The sequence below is a fragment of the Cenococcum geophilum genome (genome assembly GCF_001692895.1).
Source record: "Cenococcum geophilum 1.58 unplaced genomic scaffold K441scaffold_22, whole genome shotgun sequence".
Lineage (NCBI taxonomy): Eukaryota > Fungi > Ascomycota > Dothideomycetes > Gloniales > Gloniaceae > Cenococcum > Cenococcum geophilum.
The window spans coordinates 256,389-276,887 of NW_027137580.1; the positions used below are offsets into that span (position 1 = coordinate 256,389).

General features: G+C 46.8%; 5 protein-coding genes across 5 annotated transcripts; 3 read left to right on the plus strand and 2 right to left on the minus strand.

Annotated features, from left to right (window-relative positions):
• Positions 1–8,031: 8,031 nt before the first annotated feature.
• On the minus strand, positions 8,032–8,791 carry K441DRAFT_660079 (uncharacterized protein). The gene has a single exon (XM_067648642.1). The coding sequence runs from the start codon at positions 8,346–8,348 to the stop codon at positions 8,157–8,159; it is 192 nt and encodes a 63-aa protein (XP_067503763.1). The 5' UTR covers positions 8,349–8,791; the 3' UTR covers positions 8,032–8,156.
• Positions 8,792–9,553: 762 nt separating this feature from the next.
• On the minus strand, positions 9,554–11,343 carry K441DRAFT_561812 (uncharacterized protein; the record flags this gene model as incomplete). Its single annotated transcript, XM_067643545.1, has 3 exons — positions 9,554–10,731; positions 10,795–10,881; positions 10,938–11,343. 3 exons carry the CDS (start codon positions 11,341–11,343, stop codon positions 9,554–9,556), a joined length of 1,671 nt encoding a protein of 556 aa, XP_067503764.1.
• Positions 11,344–12,067: 724 nt separating this feature from the next.
• K441DRAFT_677491 (uncharacterized protein) lies at positions 12,068–12,854 on the plus strand (the record flags this gene model as incomplete). Its single annotated transcript, XM_067651073.1, has 2 exons — positions 12,068–12,312; positions 12,557–12,854. 2 exons carry the CDS (start codon positions 12,068–12,070, stop codon positions 12,852–12,854), a joined length of 543 nt encoding a protein of 180 aa, XP_067503765.1.
• Positions 12,855–13,348: 494 nt separating this feature from the next.
• K441DRAFT_677492 (uncharacterized protein) lies at positions 13,349–14,059 on the plus strand (the record flags this gene model as incomplete). Its single annotated transcript, XM_067651074.1, has 1 exon — positions 13,349–14,059. One exon carries the CDS (start codon positions 13,349–13,351, stop codon positions 14,057–14,059), a length of 711 nt encoding a protein of 236 aa, XP_067503766.1.
• A 1,692-nt stretch (positions 14,060–15,751) lies between these two features.
• On the plus strand, positions 15,752–19,347 carry K441DRAFT_611260 (uncharacterized protein). The gene is made up of 2 exons (XM_067645566.1): positions 15,752–16,070; positions 16,253–19,347. Exons 1-2 carry the CDS (start codon positions 15,925–15,927, stop codon positions 19,083–19,085), a joined length of 2,979 nt encoding a protein of 992 aa, XP_067503767.1. The 5' UTR covers positions 15,752–15,924; the 3' UTR covers positions 19,086–19,347.
• The last annotated feature ends 1,152 nt before the right edge of the window (positions 19,348–20,499 follow it).

A 20,499-nucleotide genomic window follows, 5' to 3' on the forward strand; every position in this document is an offset into this window, starting at 1 on the left:
TAGGCCGGGTGTAGCAAGAGCTCCTCTTATAAAGTAATAGATATTATCTTACCTAATATATAGGGTATTACTTTTGGAGTTGCTGAATAATCTAAATATGGTATATAATTTGGTTTCTTTTGTCCTTAGGCCTTAAAAAGGGCTTCTTTAGACGCCTTCCTTTTATAAGCTTATAGTTGTGCACTAGGTCTCTATAATTATAGGCTATTTCCTTATATTAGTGCCTTCCTTAGTAGTTAATTTTATATACTACGGCAGCCCCTAATTTAGCGTCTTAGAGTTTATATATATTAAAGCGTATTATATTAGCCCTAATATCTATAGATGTTTTAAAGCTATTTTAAACCCTTAGGGGGCGCCCTAGCCTATCTAATTTAGTACTAAGAGTATCTAAAAGGTCGTTAAAATTGGTGTTTCTAGCATTATTACATACCTTAAGGTAGATTTTGTTGTAAGTATTAGCTATAACCCCTAATTTAGCCTTAATTTAGGCCTAAGTTAAATTAGTAAAGGTCCTAAGTATAATTATAGCTAATTTTAATTAAATTAGAAGGTCGTTAGACCCACTAAGGCACCCTTCGCGCGTGTGTTATAGTATTTTATAGTATTATTTATAAAATCTTATAAGAAATTAGATTAATGTTCGTTACGTAATCGCTTACCGCCTATCTCTTATTGGCTAAATCAGCCCTATACGGTCCTCCCCCTAATGTGGCAGAAAATCAAGATTCTAATTATATAGTGAGCCCCGCCCATTATACGGTTCCTATTTAAGCTTTAAGTTAACCTATATCCCTAATACGCGTAGGTTACTAACTAGGCCTTCCGTAAAGCCGTATATATTAACTATAGCCTTTATATTAAACTTTTTGTAACTCCTTATAAAATAGATAAGGTAGTACTTTTTAGGGGCAAATATTACTCTATACTGGCGTACCTACGCTATATATACCTTATACGCCCTTTTTATAGTTTTATAATTCTTCTCTATAGTTTTACTATATATTAGTATATTAGAGTTATTAACAAATCTAAATACTATAGTGGTTCCCCCTTATAGCTTTAGTAGAAGTATATAGGCAAAAAAGAGAAATAGGATTAGTAATAGCGCTAAGCCTTAGGGTATACTAGTATTTGTTTATATTGTTTATGCTATATATCCTCTAATTAAGAGCCTTATTATTTAATCCTTAAAAAAGAACTTTATAAACTATACAATCTAGTAGGGTATAGCTTAGGCCTTTATATTATAGATTATTCTTTTATAGGAGACTTAGTTAAAGGCCCTAAAAATATTAAGGCTAAGTAATAAGGTTACTAGGTTTAGGTTACTTCTTTATACTATATATACCTATTAGGTTAGTAGCTCTAGTGCTATTTATATTAAGTACCCTAACCTTACTCCTATCTAGCTAGCCAGTAGTATACCTATCTCCTTTATAATTCTAGATAGTTAGCTAGCTATTATTCTTTTAAGTAGCTTCCTAATGGTGTTAAGTAGCGCAATTAGCTAGTAGGCCTTTACTATAGTATAGGATGGCTTCTATAGTTTCTAAAGGACTACTATAATAGTCTTTAAACGGCTTTAGGTAATATCTAATTATTATATAGCTACTAAAGAGTTTAGCTAGCACTAGGGCTAGCTACTCTCCGTACATTTTAAGGAATTAATTAGTAATCTTTTTTAAACTTAGGGCCTTATTAGGGGTAAGCCCCTTTAAGGCCGTAATAATATCCTCCTCCTTAACTACTTCCTTTATTATTTACGGCTCTGGGTATATAAACCCTAATATATTACTAAGGTCTGCCTCTATAGGCAGCGGGAAGAACTACTTTATAAAAATAGTAGCCTTCTCCTTATTATTATAGTGTAGGGTTTCCTCTCCTGGTTTGCTAATAGGAGGAAACTATAGTAGGGCCTTCGGCTTCCTATTCGCTATACGCGCCCATTTTACCATTCTCTACAACCCCTTAGGGTCGTTTATTAGCTTTTTAACGGTCCGCTTTTATAGCTTATTAGCCTCTTATCTAATTACCCTTTTCTTTTTATTTTATATAACTCTGTAGTTAATCTAGTTAGGTACTAACTAAGAGGCCTTCTACGCCTAAAAGGCCTGCTAGGTTTTCTTTACTACTTTTATATATTTTTCTAACTATGCTTTAGAGGCTTATAGTAAGGGCCGCGCGTTAGGTACTATTTTTACTATAATATTTTTAATCGCCTAGTGTATAGCCTCCGCCAGCGCGTTTAGTTTATCTCTTATATTATATAGAATTTATATAGGGGCTAGAGTTAACCCTCTAGCTTACTCTATACTACCTTTTAATTAGCCTTTTTCTATAGCGGTCTCTTAGGTAAAGGAGGCCCCTCTAGCGCCTTTATGTCCACCTCTATAATAATAGGAAAGTAGTTAGACCCTATATGCTAGCGGTCTTATTTTTAACTCTATAGCAGCCTATTAGTAATCTAGGGGGAGGTAAATACTAGGTTTAGCGTGCTCCTTAATATACCCTTTACCTACGTCTTTATACCTACCTAAGTAGCTAAGCTTAGGCTAGCTACCTCTATAGCGTGGATAAGGTTATCCACCGCGTTGTCCGCGTATATTACTATTACACCCCCCTAAAAGGGGTGGTGTAGATTAAAGTTACTTAGTAGTATATATTTTCCTTCGGCCCTTAGTAGCTCTAGTAGTATACAGATACTACTATTTATTTATTGGGGGTTATAGATATTATAAATCCGGATAGTCCTCTTGTAGCCCTCTAGCTTAATTATATATATATCCGCTAAGTGGTATATAGGCGCCTACTTGTTTATATTAATAGCCTTATTTATATAGAAGCAGACCCTTATATTGCCTACTCCCGCGTATACTAAGTAGTAGGACTTTATAGTATATATTATATTTCCTTAGTCCCTTTACTACGGCTTTTAGATAGCTAATATATCTAGCTAGGGGTCTGCCTACTTTACCTCCTATAGGAAGTAAAGCAGTACGCCGTTTCTACTATTATTAGTATTATACTATATAATTATAAGCGGTTTCCGGTGTCCTAATATAAGAGATCTATACTGGCCTCTAAGTTAGCTAAGTTAGTGCCCTTTAGCATCCGTTTGCTTCCTTATAATGCAGTTTTAAAGCCTTTAAATACCTCTCTCCGGATCTAGGCTTCTGCTTCCACCTCTATATTAAACTCTATATTTAGTAAGGGCTCCTAGGTTACTGGGATTTAAATTAGGGCGTATATACTGCTATATAGTGCTATTTAGAGTGTTAATTAGAGGGTCCTTTAACCTATTTCCTTCTTAAAACAATTAAAAGTCTATAGCCGGCCGACCTTTTAGGGGGCTTCCTCTGCCTATATAGAGCTCTCCCGCGTAACTATTTCTTTTAACTTCCTTTTCTTAGCTTATTGCGTGGCCTCCTTAATAGTAATCTTATACTATAATTATAATTGCTATCCGCTTATAGGTGCCTTATAGGTGCCTACGTAATATATTAACGTACAGGCCCTAATTGCTACGGCCTTTTCCTACTATATCCGCTTTACGCTATACGCCCTATTCTATGCCTTATGGTCTACTTTATAGTTAATATACTTTTTAGGTAGATCTCCTGTATATTTACTAGTATTATACTACCTAGCACAGCGTCTGTATCTAGCCTCTTTCCTATAACTTTTAGCTATATAGTTAAAGCCTTAGTATTTAAAGCACTGCGTTACTAGAAACGTTGTCTTATACCTTATAACTAGGTAATAGTCTCCTCCTAAAAAGAGGCCCTAATTAAATAGCGTATTTACTAATTCTTTTAACTGTATACCTATAATAAGTAATAATTTGGCCTTTTATTCCGTTTGGACTCTTCCTAGCCTTTTCTATACTAGCCCTTTTACTATAAGCCCCGCTATAGTGCAGTTCTACTTTATTATATCTTCTATTATCTACTTAGCCTCTAAGCCTTAAATAGTAAGGCTTATAGGTATTACGTAGACCTTTACTAGTACTAGCGGTATAGCTAGTATAGTAGAGCGTCCTAGGACCTTCGTCTACTCTGTTTTTTATAGCAACCTATCTTTTATATCTTTATCTATAATATACGCCCTAACGTTACTGCTTTATAACTTCTTTACGGCCTGTATTTTATAGGTGTCTAGGGGTCCTATAGCCTAGAGCTTATATACTAGGGCTTAGCTATTCTACTTTAAGGTTTCCTTACGGTTAGTGGCGTTACCTATATGGATTATAATCTTATATACTTCTATAGGTTTATAGGCAGCTTATCTTATAGCTTAGGGCATTATAGGTATAGTAGCAGCGACGTGTATATACAATAGCGGGCCTATAGACATTGGTCCACTTTTTATAGCTATTATTACGGCCTTTCTAAAGGCGCTAATATTTATCCAGATTGCCTTTATATTCTAGGCATATTGCTCCTAGGTTCCTTAGGTCTAGATAAGCTCCGCTAATATAGTAAAGGCTATCTAAAGGGTTGTAATTACGGTAGTAAGGAAGAAGAGCATAGTGGTACGCTCCTCGTCTATATTAAAAGATCGTTTCTATAGTATCTGCTGGGTTTATTCTACGGCCTATATAATCTATAGAACGCGTTCTTAAAGGGCGCGCTGTTTAATTAGAGTAGTTAGGGTAGTTAGGGTAGGGGGTTTATTTATTTGTTATAATCCGGCTTTAGGGGCTATATATTGGAAAACACTATATATACCTCTACTAACGCCAACTTAAGGTATACGGTTTTGATGGGAAGGGTTTTTATAGTCCTCTAGAGCTTATAGGGGCTCTATTAGGCTTATTTCGCAGGTTTCTTTAGTAGGTAATTGCATTATATGTTGTTATAAAAGGCGATACTAATAGCTATAGTATTAAGGGCTTATATAGAGCTTTATAGAAGTTAATTATAAATATAGAGCTTTTTTACTAGATCCTTATATAAACTTAGCAAAATCTTAAAAATATAGGTAACTGCTTTTTTTAATCTAGCGTTAATATAGCTTTATAGAAGCTTAATAAGTATTTAATAAAATAAAAGCTAAGAGCCTATACTACTTTATTACAGTTATCCTTTATCCCTCTTTTAAATATACCTACTTTTGCAATAAGTAGAAACGGTAGCTATAATAATAAAAGTATATTAAAAGGTATATAGAAACAGTATTTAATAACTATATTAATAGGTAAGTAGGCAAGAAAAATAAGGAGGTATTTAAACTATAACGTAGAAAGGTTCCTTATATATCTAGTAACAATTTAGGTAATAAATATTTACAATCTCTACTAGTTAATAAGAACCTTACTTCTTTACGCTCACAAAAGCAAATTAAGCCTACTACTATAACGTAAGCCTTAAGCTAATTAAGATCTATAATAAAAACGATAGTAAGGTAAATAACGTTATTCTAAATTCTCTTAACTAGTAGCCTATTACTAGTTAAATCCTTTATCTAACTCTTACTAAGATTACTCTAGATCTATTCTCTATACTAGTAATAAGCTCTATATATAAGTAAGCTTTTAGCTAAGCTAAGAAGATTATTGCTAATAAGTATAATAGGCTTTTAGCCAATACAGTTAAAGCAGACTAATATTAAAAATAGTAGCTACTTAAAGTCCTTCTACTAAGCAGCTTAATTAACCGTATTAACTCTAATAGAGCCTTAGCTACGCCCTAGTTAATAAGTTTAAAACCCGATCTTACTTGCTATAGGCTAGATCTAGTAATAGAAACACTAAATAAGAGAGGCATATTTACTAGAGCTCTCTTCCTAATAGAATTTAACTTTAAAATAGAGCTTATAGAGCCTACTTAACTACCTAACCTAAGTCCCTACCACTAATATTACTACCAACTTCTTTAAGCCTACGCGGCGCGGCGATATCTAAATACTATATAAGGTTAATTAAGGTAGATTCAAGATCGAGTAATGTTAATATTTGTATATATAGAAGTGCTATTAAAAATCTAAATTTTGGCTCTATAACTCCATTATATCTATACAAATTACTCAATTTAGATAAGCGCGCTGTTAGCGGTGCAGTCAGCGTATACATTTACCCGGCGAGTGGACAGCGAGCGGTTCAATTGGTACAGTCAGTCAGCGAAGCTCGCTGGACGCTGACTGTTGGCCACACTGATTCTGGCTACGCGCAGCGAGTAATACGTCTACCATTCGTCGTACGTCGATAATCTAGGGGGGAAATCTACGTTGGTCGAGCTCTAGGATTTACTGCACGAGTGCCTACTCCTTAGAGGGCTGTAGCTTTCGTTTTTGTGTATTTAGCGCGCTCTAAGGTGGTTTCCCTTAAACGCAATTATGGAGGGTAGACTTTGGAATATTATACAACGTTGCAGCCTTACGAAGGCTAGAAAATTAATTTTTTTAATAGATTTAAGTAGCAAGAACTAATCTGCCTTCTTATTAAAGCTTCTGTATTGGTATCATTACTAATTCTGCTAGCGACGCGTGTCGGTTTTGGTGGGGTGTCCGACTGACTGGTGTGTCCGACTAAGTGGTGGAACACGTTATCGTTTTGATAGGGTAGGCGATACGCGACATTCGGCTCTACCCGAGTTACCGATATTTCCTAAACGACTGTATTAAAGCCTTTTAATTAACTACACCAAATATTGTAGGCTTCCTGGCCATATCACTCCTGTTTACCGTAATATCCAAGCGTTAAAAACGTCAATAAGGCGCCAGGACCCTTATTGCTGAGCAATCGCACTAATTAGAGGCTTCAAACACCAAGCTCTATATGGTATAGAGCCTCTAGATTGGCTTATAAGGCGTGCATATACGAAAAGTCCAAGAAAACTTGCCATATGAAGGGATAAGCTCTTAGACCCTTCGTGGAAATTTCCGTTGGTTGATAACGAGCAGTTCGTCCGTGCACACTAACGATTCACGAATGCTCTAATTTATGAGATAAGGCACCACCGTCTCTCTATAGACTAGCGTCCTAATCCTCTCTTAGTACTTGTTTCTCAAGTTAGTCCGTAATGACAAATATATTATAAATAGCGGTAAGAGAGAAGATGTAAGCTAGGTAAAAGGCTAGCGTAAGCATTTATATACTTTTTAATAATATTAACTAGGCTAACTAGATTAATCTTTAAGTACTTCAAGGGCCGTAGATATGGGTTTTATAGGTAAGGGCGGTGACAGGGATGACATGTGCTTGTTGCCGTAGATATGGGTTTTATAGGTAAGGGCGGTGACAGGGATGACATGCCTTCGGACGGCAAGGGCTGCAGGGTTTAACGCAGTATTGGAGACTTCAAAAGCAGCGACCATCCGATTTTGGATGCTCCAGCACTAAAACCCCAATTATAAATAGTAAAATTAAGTCTACGTTATTAGAAGTGTAAAGGATAGGCATAATTAATTAATTTATATTAATTGGATCTATGTAGAGTACACGGGTAGTCGATTATAATGTTTTAGTGTTCTGCGCACGGTCCAGTTTTCGTAGGACGCCACCAGGGGCCTCACTTCAAGCACGGCTTACACCCATTTTCCCGGCGCACGGCTACATACGTGTTTCTAGAACGGCTTTGCATATTCCGGCCGCCTGGTTCCACAAACTGCAAGACGGACCGACCACCCTGACGAAAACGAAGGAACCGTGATCGCACAGCGACTCGCGAAGACATTTTTTCGCGCCACAGAACCGTGCATGGTGAATTACTCGACTCCCCCACCGCATACGCCGTCGATCAGGAGCCGCTGCCAAAGAGGCATCTCCGGTCCTGGGCCTGGCCATGTCAATGCTAAGAAATCGGGACTTCCGCGCACCGTAGGGCTGGCACCCCCCCTGGTCGATCTGACTGATTACAGCCACCGATTCCCTCTTTCGCACTTAAAGGCTCACGCCTCATGACAAAGCACTCCCCTTGCAGTCTGACATCGGTGACGATGAAGCCTGGTCGTACCATTGCGGAGGGTGCGTGCAGGTACGTATGAGGGATTTGATGGGCTCTGGCTACTGCCGCTGCTGTTGTTGTTGCTGCTGCTAGGGTGCGTTTGAGGGAAGGGAGGGAAGTCTCGGAGAGCCCCTGGTACGTACCATCGACATTGAGCGACAAAGTGTGATTGGCCGGAGGCACAGCGTTGCGACAGGTCAACACCACAAATCAAGAAACCTGCACGTGGTACAAATAGGTCAGAACTATATCGAGCATATAGGGCTGCGCCAACTGCCCCCCTAACACATGGAATACATGGATGGACCTAGAGACGCAGTGGGACTCGCGACTTTCAAACGTCGGCGGTGAGCGGTTATTGGCGGTTCGACGGCTGAATCCCTCAACGAGACGTGCAATCATGGTGTGACGATGGTGAAGAAAGTGTAGTAAATCGCGATATGAGCAGTTTTTGCAATGGGAAACCCCCACGCATCCTTCCCTATTCCAGTGGATCCATGCTTTGTTTAGTACGATTTTCTAGATGGCTCCATCTTCCTCTAATATGCCCTCCGGATTCCTGAAGACGGTTCGTCCGTCGCGCTTCTCCAGGGCGTTTCCGCACCATGATATTCGGAAGTAGTGTGGGCCCCTACTTCCCGCCGGTTGAAAGGACTTATCCCTCTATGCGCAGTGTGCTGCCCAACGAATCAAGCCGAGGGCCTGCTTACGGCCAGGTACTGGAAAGCGGCCAGCGTCGGGCGTTCTGAAAGTCCAAGCTCGTCGGCTGGTATATTTTGCCATAATTAGCCCTGAGCAGCGAGAACAGTGTGTTTGAGGGAAGCGGGGATTTAAAAAAACACCCTCAGCCAATGCGCCGACCAGCCGAGGCAGCGAAAAAAGGGTAGCTAAGAGCAATTGTATGACCTGGATTGGGCCACTGAGATGAGAAGGAATCTAGCAGGGAATGGACCGCGCTCCGGACACCCCCAGCAACTGCATTTCGATGCTAGTACGACCGCGCGCGAGCGGCATTGGAGGATAAATGCTGATTGGTGCCGTTTCGTACTTCGCGACGGCCAGCTAGAAGAGCTCTTAGCATATCTCAGTTGTTTGCATCATGGGAAGTCTGCGTCTCTGCGTCTCGGCGTCTGTGTCCCGGCCCAGTCGGAGCTGCTCCGATGTGCTTGTAATAGAGATCGGCGCTTCCATGTGAGTTACATATGCCTATATACCTGTTAAACGAGATGTGAAAATAGACTTATGGCCTCGCCAATAAAAATTTTTTTTGATGAGGGCATGCGAGGAGAAACGCTCAAAGCCGTGGGTTCGTTAGACGCCTACAATCGCCAGCAAAGCGCAGCGATACAACGCAGGAAAAAACAAAAGTAAACCAGAGGAGAGCGGAGCCAGACAACTTTTTAACCCAAACCCCGCCTATGTGCAGTGGATTAGACCGCCTCCGCCCAATGCAGCCCAAGATAACCCAAAGACGATGCGCCAAACAGACGCCGCTCAAAAGTGACCTCCAAAACAGCTAAGCGGAATCAAAATGTAACAGACATGTGCATATTAACACGCCAGACACTCTTGACATCTACAATATTCGGTTGAGAAACAAGCGCGCTTCAAGTCACCAGGAAGTCCCAGCCCTGTTTCCGAATGATAGTTTCCCAATCCCACGAGTCCTCGTCGCCAGCATCCATCATCTTCCACACCTTCTCCACAATGACCTTTGCGTACTTGATGTTGCCCAGAGCTGAATAGGCCTCCAGTCCTTCGAACGCTTGGAGGATCTCAGGCCGCTGGTCCCGCTCGAATGCAGCGCAACCTAGCAGGAACAGTGGCATGAGCAGAATGCTTTGCGTTGACGCGTCTGATGGTAACTGCCGTAGGTAGAAAAGGCCTTCGTCAACTGCTTGGCGGAGGTTGATGTTTGGAGTCGAAGGCAATATTGTCCGATGAAGATAGAGCCATGTGCACTGCCGGTAGAGCATCGAAGCGATCCATCGCGGAGTATCCTCTTGCTGAACGCACACCCACGAACGTAGCCCGGTATCGATAGCTTGTGCGTCGCTGAGGATCGGATAGTCCACAGGGGGTTTTAAGCCCTCGCTTCTTCGCGATCGTATCCGATCTCGGAGCTGCCTAATCTTCGAAATATACCCAAAGAGGCCATCCACAACTCCAAGCAGTGCTCCCGCTTCAGGCTGAATCATAAACTGCGGGAGCTTGAAGTCCTCCATCATCAGCACCGACCGCCGATCTAGAGACGTGACGGAATTCGAAACATCGTGGTATATGAAGAATTCAAAGAGGAAGCTTTGGAACTCCTGATTGGGCGACTTCTGAGTCTGTATTAAGTGCTTCGCTGCATCCATATGCGGTCTGTATTCGCCATTCACTTCACCGGCGCAAATAGACCGAAGGCAGAGCACCAGCGTCTGAGCTACTGTTGGATCTTCGATTAGAGCGGTTTGATCTCCAGCGATAGATTTGGCCATGTTCTTGTCCGTTCTGAGGTTCCTCAGCGCACAATCGAAGTGATGAATCTGCCTCTCCTGAAACGACGAGTTTGGCTCGCGTGACGAAAGATGCGAGCCAGACAGGCAGAGAAGAGAGTGCATCAGGCCACGATGCCGAATAGCCATGGGCAACAAAATCTCTTTGAACGGATTTTGTTTGTCAGTGAATAAGCTCAGTACTCTACTGACGTTGAAATTGAAGTGGTCGAGGAAGTATCGATCCAAGTCTGTTTCCACACCCTCAATTAGAATGGGCAAGTCTCGTGGTCGGTCGAAGCTAACTCTCGGTCCTAGTAGAGTGTTTAGCAACGAGGTGAGTTCGTCTGGCGAAATGTCGTCCGTACCTTCAGCCGCACGCTGCTTGCCACTCTTCCAGTACTCTTTAGGCGGATACCCTTCGCAATGGACATTGTTCTTTTGGCAGTGAACACCTACAGCATATCAGTTCCCCTGTACTTTGAAAAAAGAAACGACCATGAGGCCATACAGTGTGGTTTCGTCTCGTCGCATTTCTTCTTCCGTCTCCGACATGTGATGCAGCCCGTTTTCGATCGGCCCTTCGGAGGCTTCGAGATGGCAGTTGGCGGTGTTATTGGGTGTTTTCGAGGTCGGCCGCGAGGCCGTTTCACAATGGCTCTACTTGGGGATGGTAGCGGGTCCTCCGCAGAGGGTGCAATTTTCATGTCCTCCACCTCATCGTCGTCGAGCTCTTCAATTTTCGGCACGATGCCATCGCTAGACGCATCGCTCATGGAGCGAAAGCCGAAACCGAAGCTTGAAGATGTGTTCCTCGGGGACTCGCTCGAGGAAGGTGAGGCCTGCGAGGACGAGCTTATGCTTAGTCTGGCGTTGGTTTGCGACAGCGCAGGACCGAACGCAACGTCAGTTGCCATTCGAAAGGAATGTGGCTCTACAGCCGAAAGTAAGGCTGGCGGTGGCGGACTCCGCACATTGGTCGGCGTAGGCCAGTGTTCGCAATCTGAGGATGGTGGAATGAGGTCTGCTTCGGGAGCGGGTCGTCCGTCTCGCTGCCGGGTCGAGTCTGCCGGTGCAGAGGATAGCAGAGCGGCAGCAGTCGTGACGGTGTTTAGAAGGACGGGCGTGGGAGTTGGAGGCCGGCGTCCGCCAGAGGAACCCTCAAGGCTTCAGCACCGTCCAACAGCAACAGTTGAAGGGCGAGAAGGCAGCTTGCAGGGACGGGATTGTCGCTTCCGATAAATGGCGAGTCCTTGGGCGGGGATATCCCTTTAGCGAACGAGCTCCACAACAGTGCAACCAAGCCTAGGCCGTGCAGATGAGTGCAGCAATGGGGGGCCAGGCGAGCGCTGCAATTACGAGTGGGCAGCCGAAGGGAGTAGGAAGCAGGACGCAGGACAGGTTCACGATGTTGGCCTCCACGGGGCCTCTGCTAGACTCGGTGTGTGTGCAGGGCCCTGATGCATTGGGGACTGGGGGTGTGGATCTGGAGAGGGACACGAGTCGGGCGAGCAATAGCAGCAGCAGCAATCAGTGCCGGCCCAGGAACTATTGTATTATTAGGATTAGAATTACGCTAGGGAGCAACGAGATGATGTGGAGAAGGACTGTGGGATTGTGGATTTGTGGATTATGTAGATTATGTGGATGGTGGTGTCGAAAAGAGACAATGCAATGTTCCAAGCCAAACACAAGTCCACCCTCGGACAGGCCACGCAGCAGATGAACTGGTTTAAAAGGATGACCCTGGGACGCGGCCGAGCTGCTGGGCCTTTGAAATGCAAGCAGCGCAGGCAACCGGTAACGGGCGGAGAGCATTTAGCTCGCAGTCCCTCGACCGGGGTTGTCTCCGGGCGCTCAGCGGGCTTGCGTCTGAAACGGGGCGGGTAGAAAGCTTCTTCAGCGACTTTTAGTGTTAGTGTGGAGCAAGCTGGGATACACTTCCGCAGCGCGGCTTTTCGCATTGCGATGCTCTCTTGTCGCGACCTTCTTGCTGTAACTTTTTTCTGCCCCAGCACACACACCCCGGCCCGTCTCAGGAGGCCAGCGAGGCGGCGAAATCAGAGCGGGTCGCTGGCGGGTCGCTGGTGGTGCTAGCTGCTGGCTTCTAGCTTGCTAACCTACGGCCAGCTGCACCATAAACTTTTGGCTAGACGTCTGGCAGCACTCGGCGGCAGTGGGAGCAGGCCCAGTGAACCTTGCGACTATTCTCCTCCCAAGCACGCCTGATTTGCCCGCGCGCAGAACCAAGCTAGCAGGGAGCCCGGCAGGTTTTGCTGTGTGCGCTTTGAAGCGATGGGTCTGGCTGGATGATCTGCTTACAAGTGAACGCGATCAAACGCCGGGCCTAACGGGCAATGGCACTATCGATACATCTGCCTTTGACCTAGAACGGCTAGCAATACCACGACCAGGCCTAAACGCCTAAGGATCCCGCGAAGCCCCCATCAAAGTCCCATAAAAGCCGAACAAGCATCCTTAGCTCACCAGGCCAAGCACGCCAACCATGNCAGACGGGCCTTGAGCGAATCCATGCGCTTGGTCCAGCAAGCCACACAAAGAGTCTTTGGGAAGGACACACACGCCAAAGGCTGCCAGTTCCCATCACGCACACAGCCTTACGCCGAACAACCCCCCTCCCCCCGGTCCCCCCCCCAGCGTGATATATTGCCCTCCCTGGAATTAACAGCGCTGACACGATGGTTTATCAACGCTGACATCGGTGAAGAAGCTCCGGGCAAGGGCGGAATCTACCCGCAATCGTTCCCAGCACTCTGTAACCCACGCAGGTCAGACGTTTGAAGCCGCAAAAAGCAAGGGCAGGGCCTGCGCCTCACCGCAGATCCTGGGGAATCATGGGGGAGCACACACGGTTACAGTTAGGATGGTGCGAGGGGCCCGAGAGATGCAATATATGCAACTATGTCTGGGAGCGCGAATACATGTAGGCCAAAAGTTAAAATAACCCATGGAGCACAGCGCTCAACGCTGGCGGAGCCCCCGCTCTCCAGAAATCATCATCCGACTCTAAACACCGCTGCTAGACTATCGAGCCTGCCTTCTCGAGCTCGCATATTGGTCATATATTGCCGCAATGTTTCACTCCGTTTCGACGCCAAATTGTTCTGGCGCCCGTTCTTAGCACCTGATGCCGCTTTGCCAGTCGGAGAAAAGGACGGCCGCAGATCCCCACAAATTCCAGCGGTGGGCCGAGCAAAAAAAAACAAAAACGATGGAAAATTCTGGAGACTTGCCGCTTACATTGGATCTGCAGAGCAATGCAGCCACGTGCAGAGGCGAGAGAGACGTGGTGTTCCGCAACCGGACGGCTGCCTACAGCGACAGATGAAGTCCAATCGTTATCATTCGTCTTTTGCAGCGAACAAAGAAAGAGATACAGATACCGTCCCGAACCGGACGTGCATTACCGGCCGCTGCGGAGGGCGCTCCACAGCTTTTCGAAGAAAGGACTCGAGCACGCTCCCGATGCTGGCTCCTGAGCAGTGCCGACTCGACAGGCCAAGGGTCGCTTCGAGCCAGCACCTGGTCCCGGCCCCCCAAGCCACAAAGCCGTTAAAGCGAACACAAGATAAACGATTCCAGTCATTGCGCAGATCTGTGCAATCCTCGTGATAGCGGTTGCTTCAAGCTTCAAAGCTTCAAAACTTTCTGGGCTAATGCGGGGTGGGATGACTCTTTTTAGGGTTTGAACTATCGACAACCTATTGCAGGGCAGCCATCGAGCCCATCGCGCCCAGCCCAGGACAAATCGGCCACATTTGACTTTCATCACCCTGCCACCTGCCACAATCTTACTATTGGCAGTTAGGTAACACTTTTCCACCACTGCACCCGATTGCACCGACCTTGCACCCGACTTGCACCCAACTTGCATTAACTTGCCTCTTTCGGCCCAACCGAGGATGCGACTCTGACAAGACTTCTGATGCGAGCCTCTCGCATCCTGACCTGCTGCAACTTCTGTGCGCGCCAAGTTGAGCCACCCACCGTGATAGGGAAACCTGGCGATGACGAATTCCTTGAGCAATCAGTCTGCCTCGCCATTCGCCAACCTCCGAAGCCGCTCATATTGCTCCAAACTTCGTATCCATCGCACGCTCTTCATATAACCTAAAGAGCTCATTACAAACGGTTGCAAAAAACCAGAAATGGCGCAAGAATGTGACGCGGCACGGAAGCCCATTTGCACCTTGGCCACATATTCTGGACAAGGAAGCGTGGCCCAACCCATGCGATACGTGTCGTTTGCGAATCTCGTCTCTTGCAGACACGATGGGAGTCGGTAGCTTCGAATCGATGCACGGATTTCGTGGTGAGCTGTGGATCGTCAACAGCTGCAAGTGAGGTTGCGAGAGCTGATCCACTTGCCACTCTCCCGCCTTCCCGATCTCCATTCCGCCCAGGTTAAAAAGATCCTGCTAGAGCAACATATCCTGAGGACGGCATGCTTTCTCCGTCAGACGGCCGAAAGTTTGCAAAATCTGCTAGTATCTCTCAAAATGTGCAGCTGAACAACTACCCTTCAGATCATGGGTTCAACATGGCAGCGTCATCGAGCATTGTTTCCCCTGCAGAGTAGCCGCCCCCAGAAGAAGATCGCATGAGTAGCTGCTTTCGAAAGCATGCGCCGTCAGTCTGGCCAATGTTTCGGAGATAGACCCGAGATCAGATTCCTGGACAACTTGTTTTGTGAAGGAGGGGGACTCCAACAAGCAGTGATCCTTCTAAAAGCAGTCGATTGGATACGTGGACTCAAGCGATGATTTGCATTAGCGTAGGAAGTAGGGTCGTGATGGAGGGTGGCCATTGTTGCGGGGTGGCCCAACTTCTGCTCAAGTGTTGGCTGCAGGTCAGTGTGCAGAAGGCAGGATGGTCGGGTCAACTTTTAGACCCAGCCAGACCCTCAAACGTCATAAGACGCGGCGATATATGCAGTATACAGCTGAAATATTTCCTACGGCCTGCTGGATGCGGAAAGTGTCTACCAAAAAGCGAGGCACACCATACGCAAGCCACCTAGAGATATTTGTTTGTATTACTGGCAGCGATCCACAACATCATGCTGGCGGGGAGATGAGGGATGGGAGATGGGAGATTAACGAGAAGCGGGACATGATGCAAGGCACGCAATCCTCTGGATTAGTGGGGGTTGGTGTTCTGAGCAGCATCAAGTCAAGTGATTCCCTTAGCCAAGTATCAGGTACTTTGCCCGTGTACCTAGTACTTTAAACATAAGGTATAAATGAAAGACTGCCAAGAAAAATGCCTTGGCATGTTTGCATCAAACGCGACACTTCGTGAACTGGCGAAGTGAAGAGTTCAACTTTATTGACTGCGGGTCTTTGTCCTAAGCCGCTCACATCTATGCGCCATCTCCATGCTATGCGCCGTGACCCGCTCTACCCGCTAATGCTTGCGATCCTGTAACCAATCCGTCTGACCGCGCAGAACCCAGGCCGAGGAGGCTCCTTTAAAGGATGTTCAACTTCACGCCTCTCCTCGGCGCCCAATCTACCTCCCCGGCATCGCAATCACTGCTCGAGTTCGATGGAGGTATCAAAATCCTTATTGACGTGGGTTGGGATGAGAGTTTTGATGTTGAGAAGCTGAAAGAGCTTGAAAGGTATGATGCGCCTTGGTCTTAACCTCTCTCCTTTAGCGTATACGAAGGAAACTTTTATTTGTTATCGCTGCAATCAAGCGGACTTGGTGTATATAAATATGACAATAGGAGCTATACCACATCACGGCGGACAACAGGTCACTCAAGGAACCTCAAGACGAAGCTAACAAATATTTCTCCAGACAAGTTCCTACCCTCTCCGTCATCCTCCTGACCCACGCGACCACGGCCCATCTTGCTGCTTTTGCGCATTGCTGTAAAAACTTCCCGCTGTTCACTCGGATACCCATCTATGCTACGCTCCCGGTCATCTCGCTTGGGCGAACCCTCATACAAGACTTATACGCGTCAACGCCTCTAGCCTCATCGATCATCCCGAAGGAAGCGCTTTCTGAATCAGCATACTCCTTTCCCTCCTTTCGAGCTGGAAGCAACCCGAACATTCTGCTGCAGCCTCCTACACCTGATGAAATTGCTGGCTACTTCTCCCTGATCCATCCTCTCAAGTACTCTCAGCCACACCAACCTTCACCATCACCTTTCTCCCCGCCGTTGAGCGGGCTCACGGTCACAGCCTATAGTGCTGGACATACCCTGGGAGGAACCATTTGGCATATACAGCATGGGTTGGAATCGATTGTGTATGCGGTGGACTGGAATCAGGCCCGGGAGCATGTCCTATCCGGCGCTGCCTGGCTGGGAGGGGCTGGAACAGGTGGTTCGGAAGTCATCGAGCAACTGCGACGCCCAACCGCGATGATTTGCAGCAGCAGGGGGTCCGGTCCAGTCACGCTTGCAGGCGGGCGGAAAAAGAGAGACGACACGCTTCTGAGCATGATTCGAGATACCGTCGCGAAAGGCGGCACTGTGCTGGTACCCTCTGATTCGAGCGCTCGCGTGCTGGAGCTGTCGTATCTCTTGGAGGAAGCATGGCAGGCGGAGGTCGAAAACGGAGATGGCAGCAGCCCTTTGAAGAACGCCAAGCTCTACCTTGCCAGCAGGACTAGCGGCGCGACGATGAGATATGTGCGCAGTATGCTGGAATGGATGGAGGAGGGCATTGTGAGGGAATTCGAAACCGCAAGCGGAGGGCAAGAGACCCAAGGCCACAAGCGCAATAGAACCCAGCAGGGGGGATTTACCGGAGGCGCCAAGCAAGACGACCAGAAAGTTGCGAGAGCACCGTTCGATTTTAAATACCTCAAACTGCTAGAACGAAAGACGCAGGTCAATCGTCTACTTGCTGTAGATGGACCCCGAGTGATTCTTGCAAGTGACACATCACTTGAGTGGGGGTTTTCGAAAGAGACGCTTCGGAGTATTGCAGGGGACAACAGGAACCTGATCATCCTGACAGAGCGCGTCGGACAGTCTGCAAGCGAAAGGAAAGGACTTGGCAGATATCTCTGGGAGCTGTGGGATGAGAGAAGAAGTGATGTTGCTGGAGCAGATGCGGAGAGTAGTGCGACTGCTGTTGTTGATGCTTCTGGCAACGAAGTGTTTTTGCAACATGTTCAGCTCGCCCCTTTAAGTGGCAGCGAGATACCATTATATCAACAATACCTCGCGAGACAGCGGCAACTACAGAATACTATGCAAGGCGACACAAGTACTGCCCTGGAAACATCCGCCGATGTCGTAGACGATCACTCGTCTTCGACGTCCACAACTTCCGAGGATTCAGATGTGGAGCACCAGGGTAAGGCTCTCAACACTGCTGCAACCCTATCCCACGCACGACATAAGCTTGGCCTCAGTGATGCAGAGCTCGGGATCAACATTTTAATCCGGCGGAAAAACGTTTACGACTACGAAGTAAGAGGCAAGAAAGGCCGAGAGAAGATGTTCCCTTACGTTGCCAAGCGCAGGCGTGCCGATGATTTTGGCGACCTCATCCGGCCGGAAGAATATTTACGAGCTGAGGAACGGGATGAGGTTGATGGAGAAGACATGCGTGATGGCGGAACAAAGAAAGAGAACGCAGTGGGCCAAAAGCGAAAGTGGGACGATGTCGGTGTGCGTAACGCAGCTGGAGGTCGTCGCTTGTCCAACGGTATCAACAAACGCCGCAGAGCGACCGATGACCGCGACACCTCAATGGAACCGACAGGAAGAAGCGATCCTCGAAGGCGCGCCACTAAGCCAGAAAGCGATTCCTCAGATGCCGAATCGGATGAAGAATCATCCGAAGCAAAGGTGGAAGGGCCGTCGAAGATTGTGTTCTCTTCTGAAACCCTCCGCTTGGAATGCCGCATTTCCTTCGTCGACTTCTCAGGACTACACGACAAACGCAGCATTCAGATGCTTGTCCCTCTTATCAAGCCACGGAAACTGATTTTGGTGGCCGGAGAAGAAGCGGAGACCAATGAACTTGCAACAGATTGCCGCAAACTGCTCAATTCGGGCTCTGAAGAATCCACCGAGGGTGGCGGCGATGTGTTCACACCATCCATCGGGATAACCATTGATGCTAGCGTCGACACAAATGCCTGGACTGTTAAGCTCAGTCAGTCGCTGATTCGGAGGCTGCATTGGCAGAAAGTAAAAGGTTTGGGTGTTGTGGCCATCACTGGGAGACTGGAAGCTGCATCCTTGGAGGAAAAGCCCGGTCAAGAAGGTGCTAAGAAGAAGCTGAAGATGATCAAAGGAGAAGGTCAAGACTCACAGAGCAAGGACGAGGCTGATTCGGAGATGGATGCAACGCCAGTCCTCGATGTTGTGCCAGCTAACATGGCGGCCGCAACGCGATCAGTAGCCCAACCACTCCATGTAGGCGACTTGAGATTAGCAGACCTCCGGAAGATCATGCAGGCCTCTGGGATGACGGCTGAGTTTAGAGGTGAGGGAACGTTGGTAATCAATGGGACCGTCGCAGTGAGAAAGAGTGGGACAGGCAAAATTGAGGTTGACGGCGGTGCTTACAGTATGGCCGATCCTCGAAGTACTGAAGGAGGGACTTTCTTCAAAGTCAAGAGAAAGATCTATGAAGGATTGGCAGTTGTTGCCGGAGGATAAGCATTCCCCAGTACAAGCTTCAAATTTGTATTCTATCTACTTTCTTGTCTGTCTAACCACATATTCCCGCCCATGACTACGCTTCTACTGTTGTTGTTTTTAGTATGATAGTTTTGAAGTGCTTCAATTCACTTGCGCGTTGTTGACAGGACTTGGGGCCGCAAGCTTTCACAGTCCGATCTTTGCCTTACTAATCACTCCAGTGCCACCAGAAGCCAAACATCACCCGCTCCGAATCTATCAGCATCTCTTCTGTGAGGTCAAGCCTTAAACCGTAGCTTTCTCTCATCTGCTCTTCTCACGACCACGTCAACTCCATAATCACTATTCACTGTCAAATCTACCAAACACAAGAAGCGGGCTGTATGGCTCGTTCTGCCTGACTATCGGAAATGCCATTATCGTACCTCGTGCTATACATTTATTCATTAAACTCTTGGTTGAATCAATACAGGTCATTCCGGCAGTGATGGATGACGATAATGCTTCGTGGTCGGAATCCTGCTCACCATTTCTCCGACATGTCATTTCTCACCACCTCGTTGTTGTACGGTGTTTTCCCTTCACTAAATCTACCTTCCCTGAGTCACAGTTGGTCATTCCAGCAATATTAAATGATGCTGTTGCTTTGTTGGCATCACACCAGACCTCTTGCATGCTTGTTTGTCGTTATCCAACAACACTGCCAACTTCTTCACGAAATCTCTTCTATACGAGTCAAAGCTGGCCACCCTAGTAGTGTCAGGTGTTGCTATTGCTCTGCTGGCAGCTATCATGAGCATGATCATAATGTGCTCCCTAAGCGAAGGATCCTTCCTCAGAAGATATATATAGGCCTCTCCTTCTCTCCCTCAGGATGTACCAATCTTCCTTTCTTCGTCGAGATTCTTCTTACCTTCAAGCAACCAGCTGCCTTATCTGTCCTACAAGCATACAGCATCTTCCCTTCCCTCTCTTCAGCCTCACGGGCAAGTCTCTCTCGGGCACGAAAACCTACAGCTTCTTTCTTCTACGACTCATCGCCGGCTTTAACGGTCTACGCCTCATTATATGCCCAATGCTCTACCAAATCACTGGAGGGCAAGAACCAGCCTCCAGCCTCCAACCAACGGCCCAGCATTACCGTGGCAAGCACCCCCTCCTTTCCCACCAGCGACGCCCTACTTCGCCCACCTACCATGGGGCTACGCCGACCCCCTAAGCCAAAAGCCCAGCATCCTCCGCGACCCACCACCAGGCCTGCTCTACAACTTCCCGCCGCACGGCCCAGCCTACTACCCCTCTCCTTCTCTTCCTTCTCCTCCTCCACCCTTCTTCTGGGGCCCGCCACTACCCCCCTCCTAGCCCCACCTAGACCTACCACCGCGCCGCAGCCCCCGCACCCACACCCCCAGACCCGAAAGACCGCACGCGG